We start from the raw sequence: 18,054 nt of genomic DNA, 5'->3' as shown, positions 1-18,054 counted from the left end.
CACACCAGGCCATATGCCCTCAACTTTGGGGGGGTGATTTGGGGGGTACCCAAAGGACAAGGGCCGCTTCCCCCCAATCCTGGCCCCCAGACCCCAGCCCCCTGCATTTGAATTAGTACAATGTACCCATACTCATTTACCAAAAAAAGACCAAAGTAAAGCTCAGAACCACTTTTTGACAAGTCCTTTATTAACAAAATGTAAAAAAAAAAAATGTTACCAAAGTAAATTCAGTATCAATCACGATTAATACTGCCTGCCGCAGGAAAACAAAAAACTATCTGTACCCATCACTTCCCCAAAGCATCCCCCCCTCAAATGTTGAGGGTATGTGGCCTGGTATGGTTCAGAAGGGGCGGAGCCGCTTGCTCTTTCTCTTTCCCCTCCCCCCATTGCCTGGTGTGCTGGCCTGCATGCTCATATAAGGGTCTGGTATGCATTTTTTTTTTTTTTAATGCCAGCTCTTTTTTTGTTTACATTCTGAGTCATGGTTGTCACGGTGGGTGCCGACTCCTTAACCACCAACCATTTACTGGCTGCTCATTAAAAAACATGAAAAAACAGCTAAAGTTTCATACATTCCCTAAATATTGCATGGCTGGACAATAATATTTATTGTACGCATTTATTTATTTCCTTTAGTGAATTGACTTTCACGCTGTGTTATGTGATATTTACCAAGCGTTTTCCACTTTTGAGGTAAATACCGCATAAAGGGATAGTGAATTGCCATTTTCAGTATTCTGTGCTATTTTCTGGAGAAATCTGTTACATGACCCAAATATTTCATGCAATAAGATTTTGTGAATTGAGCCCACTATCCCTAGCAGAAGCACAGACAGTAATAAAAACTTGACAAGGGTTCTACTCTTCCCTCTCTACTCTAAAATTAAGAAAAAATAATGCCTTTAGTTATACTTTAATTGTTAATTCCATAATACATGGAAAATGCACACCCAAATATATGAAGGTGATTAACAAAGTGAATTACATTTGTTTTGTGGCCTTAATATTGACACCAAATTAACAATGTTATAACACTGTGGTGTTCTATGTGGTGTTGTACCAGCGTGCCAAATTGAGTAGAAAATTATGTGCAATGCCTAATTAAACACTTGTATGCCATTACTACATTAAATTAATTGCTTTTAGCTAGTTATAAAACATCTATCTTCAATTAAGCAATCATCTTATGTAAAAGTGGAAGAGCTATGAATATACATATTTCCACTTCATGTGACACATTAATAAAGTGGCGTGCGCTACCTTTATTAGTTTGCACATCAATCTGCATATAGAACTTGGCATATTTCTCTGTGCACCAGTCTTTGATTCCCCCAATATTCAAATATTTCTATAATTTCGTTATAGATTTTGTCAGCTCTATATTTAGAGATCATGCTGTCTTTGTACCCATGAATCCAACCTTTCATAGAGGTTTCATTGTTTTTGTCACCCCCCAACTGCAGTATGCTTGCGGAAGGGCAAACAGTTTCTGATCTATTGGGGTTGATTTACAAAATGCAAATAAACTGTGCACTTTGCAAGTTCAGAGCTCCAGAGCTTAAAAAAAAACATAATGTTTGCATGCACATGATTAGATGATGGAAGTCAGTGGAGCTTCTGCATATTTACTAAGCTCTGGAACAAATGCATTTGCAGAGTACAACTACACTTTGCAAAGTTCACAGTCTTTTTGTCTTTAGTAAATCCACCCCAATAGAGTCTTGCTATCCCTTCTCAGTAACCCCTACAACACTTCTGCTCTGGGTTGCCTGCTTGACTTTCAACAAGTGTCCAAAGGTACCCATGCAAGCATAATTAGTAAATATAAGTTGTGATCATTGTGCTTTAAAGGTATCTTTCAGGTCAGGCTCTTGGGAGATGTGGTTATTGCAGAACGGAGAAGTAATAAGGCAGTCAGTAAAACAATAAAATTGTGTTAGGTGTCATGTTTTTGGTCTCTAGGTTGGTTATTGAGGAACAAAGAGAAACAAAAGATTGTCTCAACCAAGGGTTTATTAAAGATTATTGAAGGTAGCAGGTTTACCCAAAGCTTTTTGGGGGGAATTACTTCCCCCTTCAACAGGGCTACTGGGCGTGTACTGATTCAGTGGGAGGTAATTCATTCATTCATAGTCAGGCTAAAATAGACACAAGTCCACCTTGTTCAACCAATAAAAGGGAAAAAAGAAATGCATTGGAAAAACCTGTTACCTTCAATAAACCCCCAACTGAGATGATTTTTGTTACCAGGCACTTCTCTGTAACCAACCAAGTGTCTCCTGCTGAAACATCCTCGCTGTTGTACCAGAGAGGCAGAAACCCGAGCCCATAACAGAGTCTACTGCCATTGCCCTTCCATTGGATATCATACCCTGGAAGGAAATCCTATTCCGTAAACATATCCATCATTGCCAAACTTTGGATCTATCCAACTTTGGAGCTGTCATCCACACACACCAGATGTTTTTGCTCTAGAAATTTTTAATCTTATTTGTATACATTTTTTTTAATACAATACAAAGATTTACAAGGATAGCACTAAACTGGACCTGTCACACACCTTGGCTATTCAAACAGAGCATATGGCAGTAGATCCAGATTCATTAACTGAGGAAGCATAAATTATTAGCAGGTTTTGACTTTTCATGTGGAAGTCAACATTTACCCTACCCTCCCACAAGCTAAGCCTTCCAGTTGGTGGTTTAATGTCATGGGCAGGCTCACTTAACCAATTAGTAAGGCTTGTAAGGTTGGATTAGGTTGACTTTTATAAGAAAACTTGAGAGTTGCATATATATTAAAGAGTATATATTTCTGAATCTTCTTGTATAATCTATCTATCATTAAACGTGCTCTGTACTTAAATCATTTTTAAAGACAGTCACCAAATTTTCATAGAAAACTTTAACATATTAATGTGATTTTATGTTTTTATATTTATATTTTATATTTTATTTTATATTGTTACATCTGCAGCTTTCATTAAAATAAAACTTGTCACATACGCTTCTGATTGAGACTACAAAATGATCAGTCTATAATTTTAATGGTAGATTTATTTTTACAGTGAGAGACAGAACAACAACAAAAATATCCAGAAAAACCCATTTCAAAAAAGTTATAAATTGATTTGCATTTTAATGAGTGAAATAAGTATTTGACCCCTTCGCAAAACATAACTTAGTACTTGCTGGCAAAACCCTTGTTGGCAATCACAGAGGTCAGATGTTTCTAATAGTTGCCCAAGATTTGACAGTACATGGCCCCGTTAATCGTCCCTTTGAATAAGTAAAGTTGCCCTGTCTCCTTAGCAGAAAAACACCCCCAGAGCCTAATGTTCCCACCTCCTTTTTTGAAGTGGTAATGGTGTTCTTGGGGTCATAGGCAGTATTCCTCCTCCTCCAAACATGGCGAGTTGAGTTGATGCCAAAGAGCTCGATTTTGGTCTCATCTGACCACAATACTTTCACCTAGTTCTCCTCTGAATCATTCAGATGTTCAGATGGGCCTGTACATGTGCTTTCGTGAGCAAGGGGACCTTGCATGCGCTGCAGGATTTCAGTCCTTCACGATATAGTGTGCTACCAATTGTTTTCTTGGTGACTATGGTCCCAGGTGCTTTGAGATCATTACAAAATCCGCCCGTGTAGTGCTGGGCTAATTCCTCACCATTTTCATGATCATTGAAACTCTACGAGGTGAGATCCTGCATGGAGCCCCAGACCGAGAGAGATTGACAGATTTTTGGTGTTTCTTCTATTTGCAAATAATCACACCAACTGTTGTCACCCTCTCAAACTGCTTGGCGATAGTCATGTAGTCCATTCCAGCCTTGTGTAGGTCTACAATCTTGTCCCTGACATCCTTGGCCAGCTCTTTGGTCTTGGCCGTGGTAGAGAGATTGGAATCTGATTGGTTGCTTTTGTGGACAGGTGTCTTTTATACAGGTAACAAGCTGAGATTATGAGCACTCCCTTTAAGAGAGTGCTCCTAATCTCAGCTCATTACCTGTATAGAAGACACCTGGGTGCCAGAAATCTTTCTGATTGATAGGGGATCAAATTGGTATTTACCTTATTAAAATGCAAATCAATTTATAACCTTTTTGAAATGCGTTTTTTTCTGGATATTTTTGTTGTTATTCTGTCTTAAACTGTTAAAATAAACATACCATTAAAATTATGAATGATCATTTCTTTAGCAGTGGGCAAACGTACAAAATCAGCAGGGGATCAAATACCTTTTTTCCTCACTGTAATCCATCCATTGGTGTCACCATCAGGGAACTCCCCCTAGAAAATGTGACTGCAGGAACAAAAGATTAAAAAAAGCTTGTTTAAAAAAAACAGCAATTATGACACACAAGGGTTGATTTACTAAAAAAATTATTTTACTATTTACTTTGCAAATAGTCTATGCATGTTGCACATGCAGTTGTACTCTTCAAAGTGCAAATGCTTACAGGGGTTGTAAACCATTGTGTTTTTTCACCTTAATGCATAGAAAAAATATCTGGCAGTCACTGGCCCCCCAGCCCCCCCCCCCATTTTACTTACCTGGGCCCCTTCATCTTCTCGGTGGGGACGCACTGTTCCTCTCTTCACGGAGTCCCAGCTCTTGATTGGATAGATTGATAACAGCGCAGCCATTGGCTCCCGCTGCTGTCAATCAAATCCAATGACGCGGGCGCCGGGGGGGGCAGGGCCGAGTCTGGCATTCATGTCTGTGGGCGCAAATGCTGGACTCAGGAGCGCCACTGCAAGGTAACCCCCTCAGGAGAGCACTTCTCCTAGGGGGTTATCTGATGCAGGGCGGAGCCACGAGAGCAACCGGGGGACCCCAGAAAAGAATGTGCAGGGCCACTCTGTGCAAAACGAGCTGCACAGTAGAGGTAAGTAGGACATGTTTGTTATTTAAGCAAAATAAAAGAACGATCCTTTACAATCACTTTAAGAGCTTAGTAAATTAGGCGAAGCTTCACTATGCAAAGAAGACCCAATAGCTTGCAAGAAAAATAAAAAAAGCAGCATTTTTGCTTGCACATGATTGGATGATGGAAGTCTGCAGAGCCTTACCTCATTTGCTAAACTCTGGAGCAATGGCACTAGCAAAGTGCACAGTCTAGTTGCCTTTAGTAAATCAACCCCACAGTGTTTAAGCAAATTAAAGGTGATTTATTTAGGTTTACACCTACTTAAGGAAGAATTTATATATTCCAGACAAGCAGGAAAAGCACTTTAAAGGAAGCCCTCATTCACATTTGTAGCAAAAGAAGAAATCCATCTTTAGGACTCATTCACATCATGTTTAATGACCTGTATCAATCTGCAAAGATCAACACAAGCTCACTGCTAGGACATGCTTTGTGCCATGCTCACACCACTTGACCCCACATAGTGTACTTGCTAGTAACAATGTATCACCATTCTAACAACACAACGCACCATCCCTAACCACCTGCACCTGAGAAACTCAAGCCTGCATAGTAAAACAGCTTGCATATGGTCTGGTGTAAACAGGCCCTGGAGTGTTTGTTGTGTTCTTTGAGAATCTCTGAGGATGAACTAATTCACAGTACAAGCAGCTAGAGAGGTTAGTGATGGCTTGTGTTAAAGCCATTTACTGCTTGTTAAGCATATTCAAATACTTCAATGTGCAAAGTCTGAGCACAGGTGCACTTTAAATCACCACTACTTCTGCACTCTTCCATAATATTCTCAGTTTGATTGCCTGGGTTTGTGACACGTTTATTTTAACACTGTTACAAAACAGTCTTGTTGGGTAGGTCATCATTTCCTCTTCACTCTCTTGTTTCAGGATCTGATGACAGGACTAATGTTGAGATAGTGATTCTGATTGGCACTGGAGTCATTGCTGTCTTCTTCTGGATCCTCCTTATCCTTATATTCTGCAACATCAAGAGGGTATGTAGGTGATACGGGGACATTGGCTAGTATAAAAGTATCTATTGTAACTGGAAACTGAATGAATTGCCATATTTTATTTACATTTTTCGTTATTGTATGATTACCATATCCACTATGCATTATGTTTTTTTTTTCCCTAGTTAGAAACAATAACCCTTCTACATAATAAACTAAGTATGGTATTGGCGTAATTATATCTGAATGTTCTTTCTAAGGCCGCGTACACACGGGCGGACTGTCTGACGGACTTGGTCCGCTGAAACGTGTTTCAGCAGACAATCCGCTCGTGTGTGGGCTTCAGCGGACTTTTTCAGCGGACAGTCTGGCGGACTAAGGCCGCGTACACACGGGCGGACTGTCTGACGGACTTGGTCCGCTGAAACGTGTTTCAGTGGACAATCCGCTCGTGTGTGGGCTTCAGCTGACTTTTTCAGCGGACAGTCTGGCGGACTAAGTCTTTCGGAATTTCCGTAATATTGTCCGTCCAAACTTGGTTTCAGCGGACAGTCCGCTCGTGAGTAGGCTAGTTCGACGGACTAAGTATGGCGCATGCTCAGAAAGGATTTACACGGCCGAAGGTTGCATTGCAGTGTATTGGACGTCGTATTTCTAGTCCCGTCGTACGTGCTGTACACGTCATCGCGCAAGCTTTCAGCGGACTGTCTGTTCGTCGTGTGTGGTCAAGTCCGTTCATTCAAAAGTAGGACGGACTGTCTGTCGGATTGTCTGACGGACTTAGTTGGACGGATAGTCCGCCCGTGTGTACGCGGCCTAAGTTTTATGGATGAAGGTTAACTTGCCCAACTATTGCACTGGGACAATCAGAGTAGTAGGAACAGATTTCAGGGACAGTCCTTATTTTAACAGAGCTGTCTCTGGCAGCAAAACCCCTGGAATTATGTGTTTCTGTCAACTGCAAAGAACAGATTACTTTTTTATGTATAAACATTGGCATGTCCATATCATTAAATGTTTGCCATATGTGTTGCCTCTATAGCTGTTATACCATAATAGCAAAGGAGACTGAATACCTTACTGCTTCATTTTTTTAAATGAAGTCAATTGAATACATAATTGTTTGCTTTACCATTGTGCTAATGTAACATTTTGGAAGTGTTACTAGTTATTTCCTCATGATGCTAATGAAATTAATGCTCAGCATTTTTTTTCTTGAAGAAGATAGGGCATATAATTCAAGCCTGAAATTAAATTGTCACAAAACCCACATAAAAAAAAAATATCAATAAATGGTGTATTACATGCTGTTCATACTCACTCGGTCACTATGAAATTTGTTTTCTGCAAAAATCCTGGCTGATCCCGCAGTTCTCTATCTCCACCTTCTGTTCATGTCCCCAATTCAGCTAGGGATTTTGCAGAGCTGTGTTGGCATTATCTCCCTATCACATCAGAGTAGCCCATGTGACTATAGAATCACACATGTGGGTGTACACACATGTGGGTGTACACACAGTGGTAAATGACAGCCCACTCCATCCCTCCTTCATCATGCACAGCCAAACATAATGGGGTAGAACCTTACATGTAGATTGGTGGAGGCTTCACCTCCCTGTTATTCCAAGAGTTTCCAAACTATGGTCCTCCAGTTGTTCAGGAACTACAATTCCCATCTTGCCTAGTCATGTTTGTGAATTTCAGTGTTTTTTAATACCTCATGGACGTTCAGTTCTGCAACAGCTGGGTGGCTGTAGTTTGGAGATCCCTGTTCTAACTCATGGGCTGGAAGATTGTGACACAGCCTGTGACTGACAGAAATCTTCCCACACCATGTTATTGCCAAAAAAAATATTAAAGACTTGATTTCAAACAGATGACAATTTAAAAAAGTTTATTGACATTAATTATTTATTTTTACTCCATATTCCAAAAGCAATTTTTTTGTTTTTGTTTGAATGTGTGACTAGCAGCAGAGGACTAGAAGCTCCTCCTGCTTACGTTTCCCTGCAGACAGGCTGGGAAAGAGCTTAATCACATGACAGCTGTATATTGATTAGGAATAAGGTATTTCAATTTTTTTAAATAATTACAGTTCCATCATCCAAATACAGAAGGAGAGGGGACAGTGTAAATTAAACAGTGTGTGTTTAGTATCGCATTAAGCTGGTTTCACACAGTTTTATTTTTCTTTGTACAGAAATTCTGAATAATTATTTGTCAGAACATTTTTTTTGCCATCATTGAGTCAACTAATTTCATTTGAAAGCCCTTATAAAATTTCATCCAGACCTGCTGTTTGAATGGAATCCTTGACATAATAAACAGGTTTCATTACAATATGTGCAACTTTTTCTGAAAGTACCGTAAACGGTAAAACCACATTCACAGTTGAAATTTTGTTTGTTTGAGAAAAAATTCTGCACCTTCAAATTCTCTCATCGCTATGGTCAAAAACAAACATTGATTTGACCCCATTACCAATAGAAATTCAAACAAATGTTCTGAACATAAAACAAATTCAAACTAAATTCTAATGCTTTATGGCCAGCTACTGTATGTTTAATTTAGTGGATGAAGGACTCACCCCAGCCCTGCCAGGACATTGTATCCTGACAGTGGGCCCTGCTGCATGCAGAACACACTGATCAACCAAAGGTTTTCTAGTTTCAAAGTTTTACTTTAAAGAGAACCTGTGGCCAGACAATAGACAATAAAATATTCACATAGTCTTAATGATTTCTAAGGGCTTTTTTCAATTTTTCTGACCATTTTTACATATACGTTACACCCATATATGTGTACCATAAAACATGGTCACATTCCACAGCCCCCAACCTCAAACTGTCCCCCTCCATTATCTAAATTTCAGGGTTCTTCTCCCCGCAGCACCCTGTGATTTTTTTATCTGTTAGCATGGCTTCACCCACAAAGACATATCATCCAATTCACAGATCCAGTCACATGTACAGATCTGTAAATGGAAGACTACAAGTCCCATCTGCTACCACAGTAGAGAGCCTCATAGGTATCAATGGAGTACAAGTGCAGTGACATCACCGCTCTCGTAGTCTATTGATCACTTCCTTCAGCTACATAACCAAAGTTCTGTAACAAACTTGGGGCTGGAGGAAGTGTCTGCACATGTTATCTTATTTTTCAATATGGGTACATCTAGTTTTTTTTTTTTTTTTTTTTTTGCTTTTAACAAGCAGCAAATGAGCTTTAAAACAAGTCCTCATTGGCCTCTGTACCTGCAGGCACTGTACAATAAATTCACAGCAGAAGCACTGAAGTTCTTCCAGTCCAGTCTTCTCAGCGCACCTTGCTCAGTTCTAAAGCAGCTTAATTGGAGCAATAGAGAATCCACATGCACACACAATACACACAGATATTAAACATACAAAACTTACTTGTCTATAAAAAATGCATGTAATTTGTTCTTTTATTTTTAGCCCAGCCACAGTGAGATAAAGACAGGTTATCTGTCTATTATTATGGATCCTGGTGAGGTGCCCTTGGAGGAGCAATGTGAATATCTACCTTATGACTCCAGCAAATGGGAGTTTCCTCGGGATAGGCTGAGACTTGGTGAGACATATTATTTTCACTCTCCTCCTTAATACACACCCAGCCCAACTCAAATAATTGTGCCACATATGAGTGTCCATTGGGAATGATGTCTAAAACGGGGGGAGGCAAATAAACTGAACATGTACAAAGGTGTATCGTAGACCACTAGGGCCCATTTAGAAGTATGTGCGTGCGTATTGTGATGTGTTAATGCACATTTCCTTTATGTGTTGACGTGCTTTTTTGATGTACACTGACTTGTATTTTCTTTCTTTTTTTTTTTATCAAATATTTTTTATTGAAAATTTTCTCCATCTTATACAACAGTACAAAAATGCATTTTCCCCCTGCCTCCCCCTGCCTCCCCCCCCCCCCTTCTCCTCACTCCCTCCTCAAAATCCTCATAATCCCACTACTCTTTCACACCCCTCACTTGTTGCCATCTTTTGTTCATCCCACCCCCACCCCCCCCATCCAATCCTGTCTCCATCTCCATATAACTGGGATTACTCCGCCTCTAACCATAATTTACACAATCTCTCATATTTCTTAATATTTCCCCTCTTACTATATGTCAATTTTTCCTTCCATATCGTATCTTTCATAACTTTCTTCCACGTTTGCTTGCCACTTCTGTGCAGTCAGCTTTCTTGCTTGAAACAGACATCTAGTTATTGCGGCCCGAATGTCTCCTGAAAAAACATTCCTTTCTATAAGCCCCAAAACACACGTCTTAGCCTCTATGTCTAAAGATGTCCCAAATACAGAATTTATTTTATTAACTATTTGCCTCCAATATATCTGTTTAATTTGGGGCATCTCCAGACCATATACACCAAATCTCCCTTTACAGCCTCGCACCTTGGGCATTTTGCATCTAGTCTTCTTCCAAACATAAAAATAAACAATTTCAGTGGCATGTAGTATGATCTGTGTACCAAAAATAAGTGGGATACAATCTGTGAGGGTGATAATGAGACCGTGGGCCCCAATGACAGTATTCAACTCCATTGCTCCTCAGTTATTTGTCCTATAGCATCCTCCCATTTACCCCTATTAGGAAGTCCTACACCCCCCCCCCCCCCCCCCCCACAGTTCTGCCTTACTTATACATCAAAACATATTGGAAATTAGCCCTTTAGAGATCCTAGCATTAAACACCTTTCAAAGAGAGGGCATCTCAGTTCACTCTAATGTTCGCCCTCTAAACTATGTGTCCAGGGCATGTCAGACCTACAGGTACCTGTAAAAGATTCAGAAAACCCATTATAGCCACAGGGCCTTAACAATTTCCTAGTTCTTTACCATCAGTTATACTGTAGGACACCTGGAGCAAAAAGAGTCTGCCTCAACTGCCTCCACTACTGTATCATGACTAGTTTCTACCAATGCCAATCCCCCTCCTACCTCCCCCCCCCCACTGGCAGGTTACTTCCTCTCATATTTTGCATTTGTGCCAATAAATAATTTCTCGGATTTGGTAATGCTAGCCCTCCTTCCTCTCTCGGTAGCTACAAAGTTTGCAGGCGGATTCTGGCCAAACCGTTTTTCCAAATCAGCTCTCTAAAAATACTATAAATATATTTGAACCAGTGCTTTGGAACCCAAACTGGGAAGTTATGCAACAGGTACAAGATCTGTGGCATCCAAACCATTTTAACTAAATTACCGACCAGCTACCGAGAGAGGAAGCCTACTCCAAACACGGCTTTTCAGCTTTAGTTTTTTCATAAGTGGGACTATATTGCTAGCTATATATTGTCTTGGGTCTCTTATTATATTAATACCTAAGTACTTAATTGAGGTATCTGTTGGTGGCAGAGACTCATTAAGAGAATCTATTGGCAAAAGTACAGATTTTTGCTGCTCCCAAGGAGGTCTACGTATCCCCCAGAAACAGCAACACGTTGTCCGGTTATAACAAGACCTTCTCTTCTCCCGTTGCCCTCCTGAATCCCTGTACGTTCGGGGAAGATCTTAAAGCAATGGCCAGTGGCTCTATCACAGGGGCTAAGAGCAGGGGCGATAATGGTCACCCCTGTCTCATCCCCCTCACCAACTGGAACCACTTAGAGCACTCTCCATTTATTCTCAATTTGGCCCTGGGTGCCTCATATAATATTCTATTCCATTTAATTCCATTTAATAAAATTAGGGACCAATTGAAATTACGCTAATACTTGCCAGTGATATTGCCATTCAAGGCTGTCAAAGGCCTTAACCGTGTCCAGTGACAAGATAGCACTTGTACCCTCATTTTATGTTGGTAACTGGAGGTTTAAATATGCCACTAACACCTTTGCTAAAAATATTTACTTAACATAAAAGGGATATTGGCCTATAAGATGCTACTTCAAGTTGATTTTTCCCCTCCTTTGGCAATACAATAATTGTTGCTTCTGTCATAGATGGCGGTAGTCCCCCCCCCCCCCCCCCGGCCGCCCAATTGAGTACTTCCAGTAGTTTTGGAAGCAATATGCCTCCATACCGCTTGTATATTTCTATTGGCAGGCCGTCTGGCTTTCTGGTTTGCCATGGATACTGTTGCACTTTGTAGCACTTCTATTGTTATTGGGGCCTCCAATCCCTCTTTATCCTCTTTGGAGAGTGATGGGATCCTCAACCTTCTAAAAAAAATCCCACATCTCACCCTCTACATTTACCTGTGATGTACTGTACAGGTTTTCGTAATCATTTTTAACTGCATTCACTATTACAGATCTGGTGAATCTGCCCCCCTCAACCAAAAAAGCCGGTATGATGATAGATGAGGGTGCATTTGCCTATTAAGGCCAGGATGCATTCCACTCGTTCTCCCTCCCAAAAAAAAGCGTTGTTTTTGAAATAGCCTCTTATTTTCTGCTTTCATCAAGACCTGTTTATTATATTCTTCCTGTTTCTCCGAACATTCTTTATGCCTTTCTAGGGTCGAGTCCTCCATGTACCGTGATTCCGCTACTCTCCCTCTCTCCCCAGCAATGATCTCTTTTGCCCTTGTTTGTTTCTTAATATATGAGAATTGCTGTATCAGCATGCCATGAAGGAATGCCTTTAGGGTATCCCAGATCACTCCCAACAGAGCTGACTCCGCATTTATTTCTACAAATTCCTCTAGGCCGGCTGCTATTTTTTCTGAATTCTCCATTAGCTCCAGCCAAAAGGTGTTTATTTTCCAGTCCCTCCTACTATAACTATTCCTGATTTTTATTGAAAAAAACACAGGTGAGTGGTCTGAAAGACCTCTCTGTTCATAATTTACATCCTCTATCATATTCAAAGCCTTTCCATTACATAACACAAGGTCAATTCTGGATAATGTGGAGTGTGAGCAACAGGAGTACAGTATTACCTCAGGATTCCACTTCCTCCAAAGATCCACAAGCCCTGTCTCCCCACAAAATTGGAGGAGTGGCCTGCTAGGTATAATGGACATAGTTACATAGTTAGTAAGGTTGAATAAAGACACCAGACCATCCAGTTCAACCTGAGTGTGTGTCTATAATTGTCCCTATCCCCGTACATTGCACACTCAAGGCACAGGGACAGGAGTCTTTTCTACACATAACGAGTTGTCGTTAGGATCACCTTCTTATATTGACAAGACTAATCTGTGCACCACATGAGCACATACTGTAGCCAGTCCATAATATGATCGTTATTTGTTTTATTGGCTTAGAATTAGACAGGTTTTAATTAGTTAGAACACATTTTTTATTGCCTGGTGCAAAGCACCAGGTCCTCATATATCAAATGTCAGTGAAAAGAACCAGGATCGGTATTGGCTCAAATCTAATAATCATATTCAAACCTGCCATAGAAAATGTAAGCTAGAATCTAAAAGTTTAAACTCCATTGATTTCTGTAGGAAATAACAACCAGTGGTACGTGAGGCCTATATGTGTGAAACCAGGAGAGCAATTGTACCGTAGATGAAATGCTAATTGTTTTTTTATTACTGCCAAAAGTAGAGTGGGCCAGTTCTGCAAATCAAAGGTTACCAGTAACAACTCTCTTTTAGCAGCTCTAATACAACATTTACAAGTAAAAAATAAATTACAGTCATGCGTGCCTTGTTTTAATATATATATTTTATTTTATTTTCTAGGTAAAGTACTAGGACATGGTGCTTTTGGTAAAGTGGTTGAAGCATCAGCTTTTGGCATCAGTAAAAGTAGCAGCTGCGAGACAGTGGCAGTCAAGATGCTAAAAGGTGAGTGTTGTATGGGTCTCACTGATGGTCAAGCTTGGCCTCAAATCCATAACCCAATGATTCCAGTGACTACTAGAAACGCCATGTAGCAGTTTGGTAGTACTATAAATCAAGAGATCACTGGGGTGCCCCTAATGTGTAAAGTGTTTAAAGAGCACACAGGTCCTGAAGGGGAAGCAGGCCCGCACTGTGCCCTCAATTTACACGTTAGGGGTTCGATTTGAGAAGTGTGCCCCATCATGTCACTTGCAGTTGCAGCTTAAAGGAGATCCATGCATGCTGGCACAACACCTACACTGTAAAGAACACAGGTGCAGTGCCAACATTACGCTGTGTGGGCATGTAATATGTACGTACAGTGGATGAGCAGGCCAGGCTTTTACTTACCAATCCCAACAAATGATTTTAAAATAATAAAAGGTTTTAGAAAACCAAGTTCTTTTCAATCATTTAATAGTATACAGTCTAGGCATATACATCTGGGCATAAATGGTTTGTTTATGTAAAAGTAACGGATTCCTCCATTCACACAAGTGGAGTTGTGTATACTGACAGTGGCTGTTGCTGCTATCAGAGTAAACTGACCAGTAGCTGCAGCCAATTGGCTACAGCCATTGATTGACAAAAGTTATCCAGTGTGTCTATTCAACCGAAGTCTAATGATCAACTTCTGTCGAACTGGTAGGACTACACACAGATCAAAATTCAGCCAGTCACTGCTGAACTGAATGAATTATGGTCCAAGGCAGTGGTTTCCAAACTGCCGCCCTTTGCTTGTTTTTATCTGGCACTTCGGGCATTATTCCCCCCACCGTCAGAAACAGTGGGGCATAGTTCTTGACACTGACAATAGGGCACTATTGTTAACACTGACATCAATGATGGGGCACTATTCCGTCCACTGATACCGATGATGGGGCACTATTCCTTCCACTGACACCAATGATGGGGGAGTATTACTTCCCATAATACCATGGATGAGGCATTGTTGACTTCCAATGACTCCAGGACATTTTCTTCTCCAACTGGCCACAGTTCGGCTCCCTTAAAGTTTGAAGGACAGTAAACTGTCCCTTTGTTTATAAAGTTGGAGATCACTGATCTAAGGGATTAGGGTCACAGGTATTTATTGGATGCAAATCAATGTCCAGTACTGATAGCACATATCCTCTCACAAGAGTGGATAGGGGGCCGCTAAACAATAATCTTGCACACAGGCTCACTGCATTTGTAAAACACTGCAAGGGGTGCATGTGGAAGACTAGCACTATTTACTGAACAATATTCTGTCCACGTTGCCCATCTGATTATAAAGCAGGACAGTAGAGTAACTGTCATGTTTCAGATAAGACCAGAACTGTGCGGACTGCAACAGAGGAAACCCAAATGTGTATAAGTGAAATATAATGATTTATTAAGGAAAGTGAATAATATAAATACAACCACACAGTGCAATAAATCAACCAACAGAGACCCCCCAAACAACAACAGACAGATATGTACAATAAATGGGAAATACCAGGATCGTAAACGATAGGCAGGCCAGGGTCATGCACATAGGATCAGTAGATAAACAAGGGCAGTCCAGAATCAGAGACACAAGCCAGGCCAAGGTCATACACGGCGAGATCAGCAGATGGGGTAAGGAACACAGGACAGGGAGAGGATGGACGGATCAGACTGCAGGACAGGGATGATGGTAACAGGTGGGACAGGGTAGGGACCAGGACAGGGAAACAGGATGAGAACCACGGGTCACAGGTTCAGGGCGCAGGAACAGGTTCAGAATCAGGCTCAGGATCACAAGGACAATACCAAGGCAAACATATGAGTGCTTGCCAGCTATTTATAGGCCTGTGATTGGCCTCAAGTGACACCTGATTGCAGGAGGTGCTGCCTGCTCCATACTGCCAGGATCCATCCGCTGGTGGACGCCAGTACTGCAGCCCAAAGATGATATAACATCAGCAGGGAAAAGCTCTCCTGACAGCTCAAAACTGACAGGAGACACCTGCTGGTGGACCTCAGTACTGCACTCCAAAAGACAGATATTATCAGCGGATGGAACATTTCCTGACAGTAACAAAGCATTATGGTAGAATCATATGAGTGAGAAAAGTCCAGAGCAATTAGTTGGGTGTTCAGTTTTCTTATCTAATAATAAACCCCCCCCCCCCCCCCCCCGTGTTTTATAGCAAGAGATGAACAATAAATATTATCAGGCTTATTCAATAAATAGTGTAAGTAGTTAAGTGCAAAATGCAACGTGCAAAATCACAAAGCCACCAACCAGAATTAAAATTACTGAAACCCTTTGCGCTGTCAAGGGATTGAAGAGTGTCATAGATGCTCTTTAGACTTCCAGCATGCTTCTGCATGACAAATTACAGTGCTTGTGACATATTCATGTACCTGTTGGAAACAAGTACATGAATTTGTGGCAAGCACCATGTGCAGAGGCGCACTGGGGCTTAAGTGTCCATAGAGACACTCCATCCTCCGTGCAGCTAAGCTCCCTCCCCACCTTCAACTGTCACACAGAAAGGGCATTGGATGGGGAATTTTGTAGCTGGGTGGGTAGTGGTGGATTTTCAGAGACACTAGTTCCCCATCAAGTCTGCACCCTTTGTGAATAGACAGCCCCTTTGGCTATAGAACCTACCCACTGCCTGCTGACGAAGAACTAATGTCTCAGCTTCTCCATCAGGCTCTGCCCACTGTCAGCATTACCTAGGAGGCTATTGGCTATGAATCCAACAGCATTCTTAACAACCAGTGATAGGTAGGAAGCGGAAGAGAAAATGGAGGCAAATATGCCACTCTGCTACATAGCGTACAGAGACAGACACTCTTCCTGTCTCTGTATGCCAACTTATAGTTAATCTTAATTATCTCCAGTTTCCTTATCTAGCAACTGTAGGTATTTTTTCTTTTGGGCCATACCGACAAAAAATTATCATTGGGGCTTTATCAAATTCATGTGCTTTGCATTTTTATTCATTATACCCAATGATGTAACACATTGATCTGTGCTGTTAATGAAAATTTGCCCTTTTTAGACTAATGGTACCTAATTAAAAAATTAGTTTTCCGAATACTAGATTCCATTCCAGGTTTTTTTTGGGCTAATGGGTATCACATTCACAATTCTTTTTGCCTTTCATTTTTGCCATAATTATTTGTTTGTTCATTCTGGTCTAATACGAAACATTCATTTTTTTTTCTTTAGAGGGAGCCACTGCCAGTGAGCACAAAGCTTTGATGTCAGAATTGAAGATTCTCATCCACATTGGAAACCACCTAAATGTTGTGAATTTACTGGGAGCCTGCACGAAATCCAATGGTGAGTGATTATAAAGAACACGTATTTCCCTATCACCAAAGTGACTGTTTATGATTCATCAATTTATTTAGGTTTTACTTCTCATAAAGACATGCTTGCATTGCAGATTATACAATAATAAATTATATTCAAACATCTGTTAAAAAAATAGCCAAATGCTGAAGAGACTGTTTTTTTTAACATTTTATAGAAAGGAAAAATGCTCCCCTTGTTATATTTACTTTACTTCTAAAGTATTTTTTTAGATAAATGTCTAAATCTTTAGATAAATATTCACTTGTGAAAGAAAAAAGGCCTGGCATTGAGCCTGTTGCTTTTAGCATTGCTGTGACACTACAGATCTCGTTTAATTTAAAGCTGAACTCCAGGCTTTTCTTTCAACCCTTCACAGTTGTACAGGCCCACCTCCTATAATTGCTTACTCTGAATTCACTTCACACTGTGAGCTTCTCACAGTATGCATTAGAAGCTGCAGAAAGAAAGATAGAGCCTGCCTCATTCCCTGGCTGGAGGACGTCCAGCATCATCTAGAGCAGTGGTTCTCACACTTTCAAGTTTATTAGGGAGCTGGGGCTACAAGTTGATTAGAGCATCAGACATTTTAGAGACTGTTCCAGGCCTCCCTACAGCCATTTGCAAAGTGGTCTGGAGGAATGTTTCTTCAGACTTACCAACAGGCAGAAAGATCTGGCATGGATGGCAATCCAAGGGGGGTTGCCACTCAGGACATTCATGCATGCCAGAAACCTGTGCAGATACAGGCACTGCCCTTTTTGTATCATCCAGGAGGAAACTGCTTTGCATGTTTTCTGGGAGTGCCCCTTTGCACAGGACCTGTTGAGGGCCTTGGAATCAGAACTTAAAAACTTTGTTTCACAGACTGCAATCACACACTTTGGTGTGTTGAACGGACTCTTCTGTGGTACTCATTCACAGGAGGATATTGACAGTGCCTGGCGGGTGCTGTGTTGCTTTAAGGACGCTGTCTGGTGCACCAGAAAGTGCCTCATCCACCAGCGGGAGACGATGTCCATCGAGGA

General features: G+C 40.9%; 1 protein-coding gene across 1 annotated transcript in view; it reads left to right on the top strand.

The window, feature by feature from the left end:
- Positions 1–18,054, top strand: part of FLT4 (fms related receptor tyrosine kinase 4) — a 354,612-nt gene that overhangs the window by 257,863 nt on the left and 78,695 nt on the right. Inside the window, exons 16-19 of the mRNA XM_077474315.1 lie at positions 5,824–5,930; positions 9,344–9,479; positions 13,567–13,671; positions 16,901–17,014. Of these exons, the coding sequence (XP_077330441.1) occupies positions 5,824–5,930; positions 9,344–9,479; positions 13,567–13,671; positions 16,901–17,014 (462 nt within the window). The remainder of the gene's footprint in view (positions 1–5,823; positions 5,931–9,343; positions 9,480–13,566; positions 13,672–16,900; positions 17,015–18,054) is intronic.

This window comes from Lithobates pipiens, unplaced genomic scaffold, assembly GCF_037356315.1.
Source record: "Lithobates pipiens isolate NorthernLeopardFrog02 unplaced genomic scaffold, aLitPip1_a1.2 Scaffold_8, whole genome shotgun sequence".
Lineage (NCBI taxonomy): Eukaryota > Metazoa > Chordata > Amphibia > Anura > Ranidae > Lithobates > Lithobates pipiens.
This window is presented reverse-complemented; position numbering and strand designations above follow the sequence as displayed.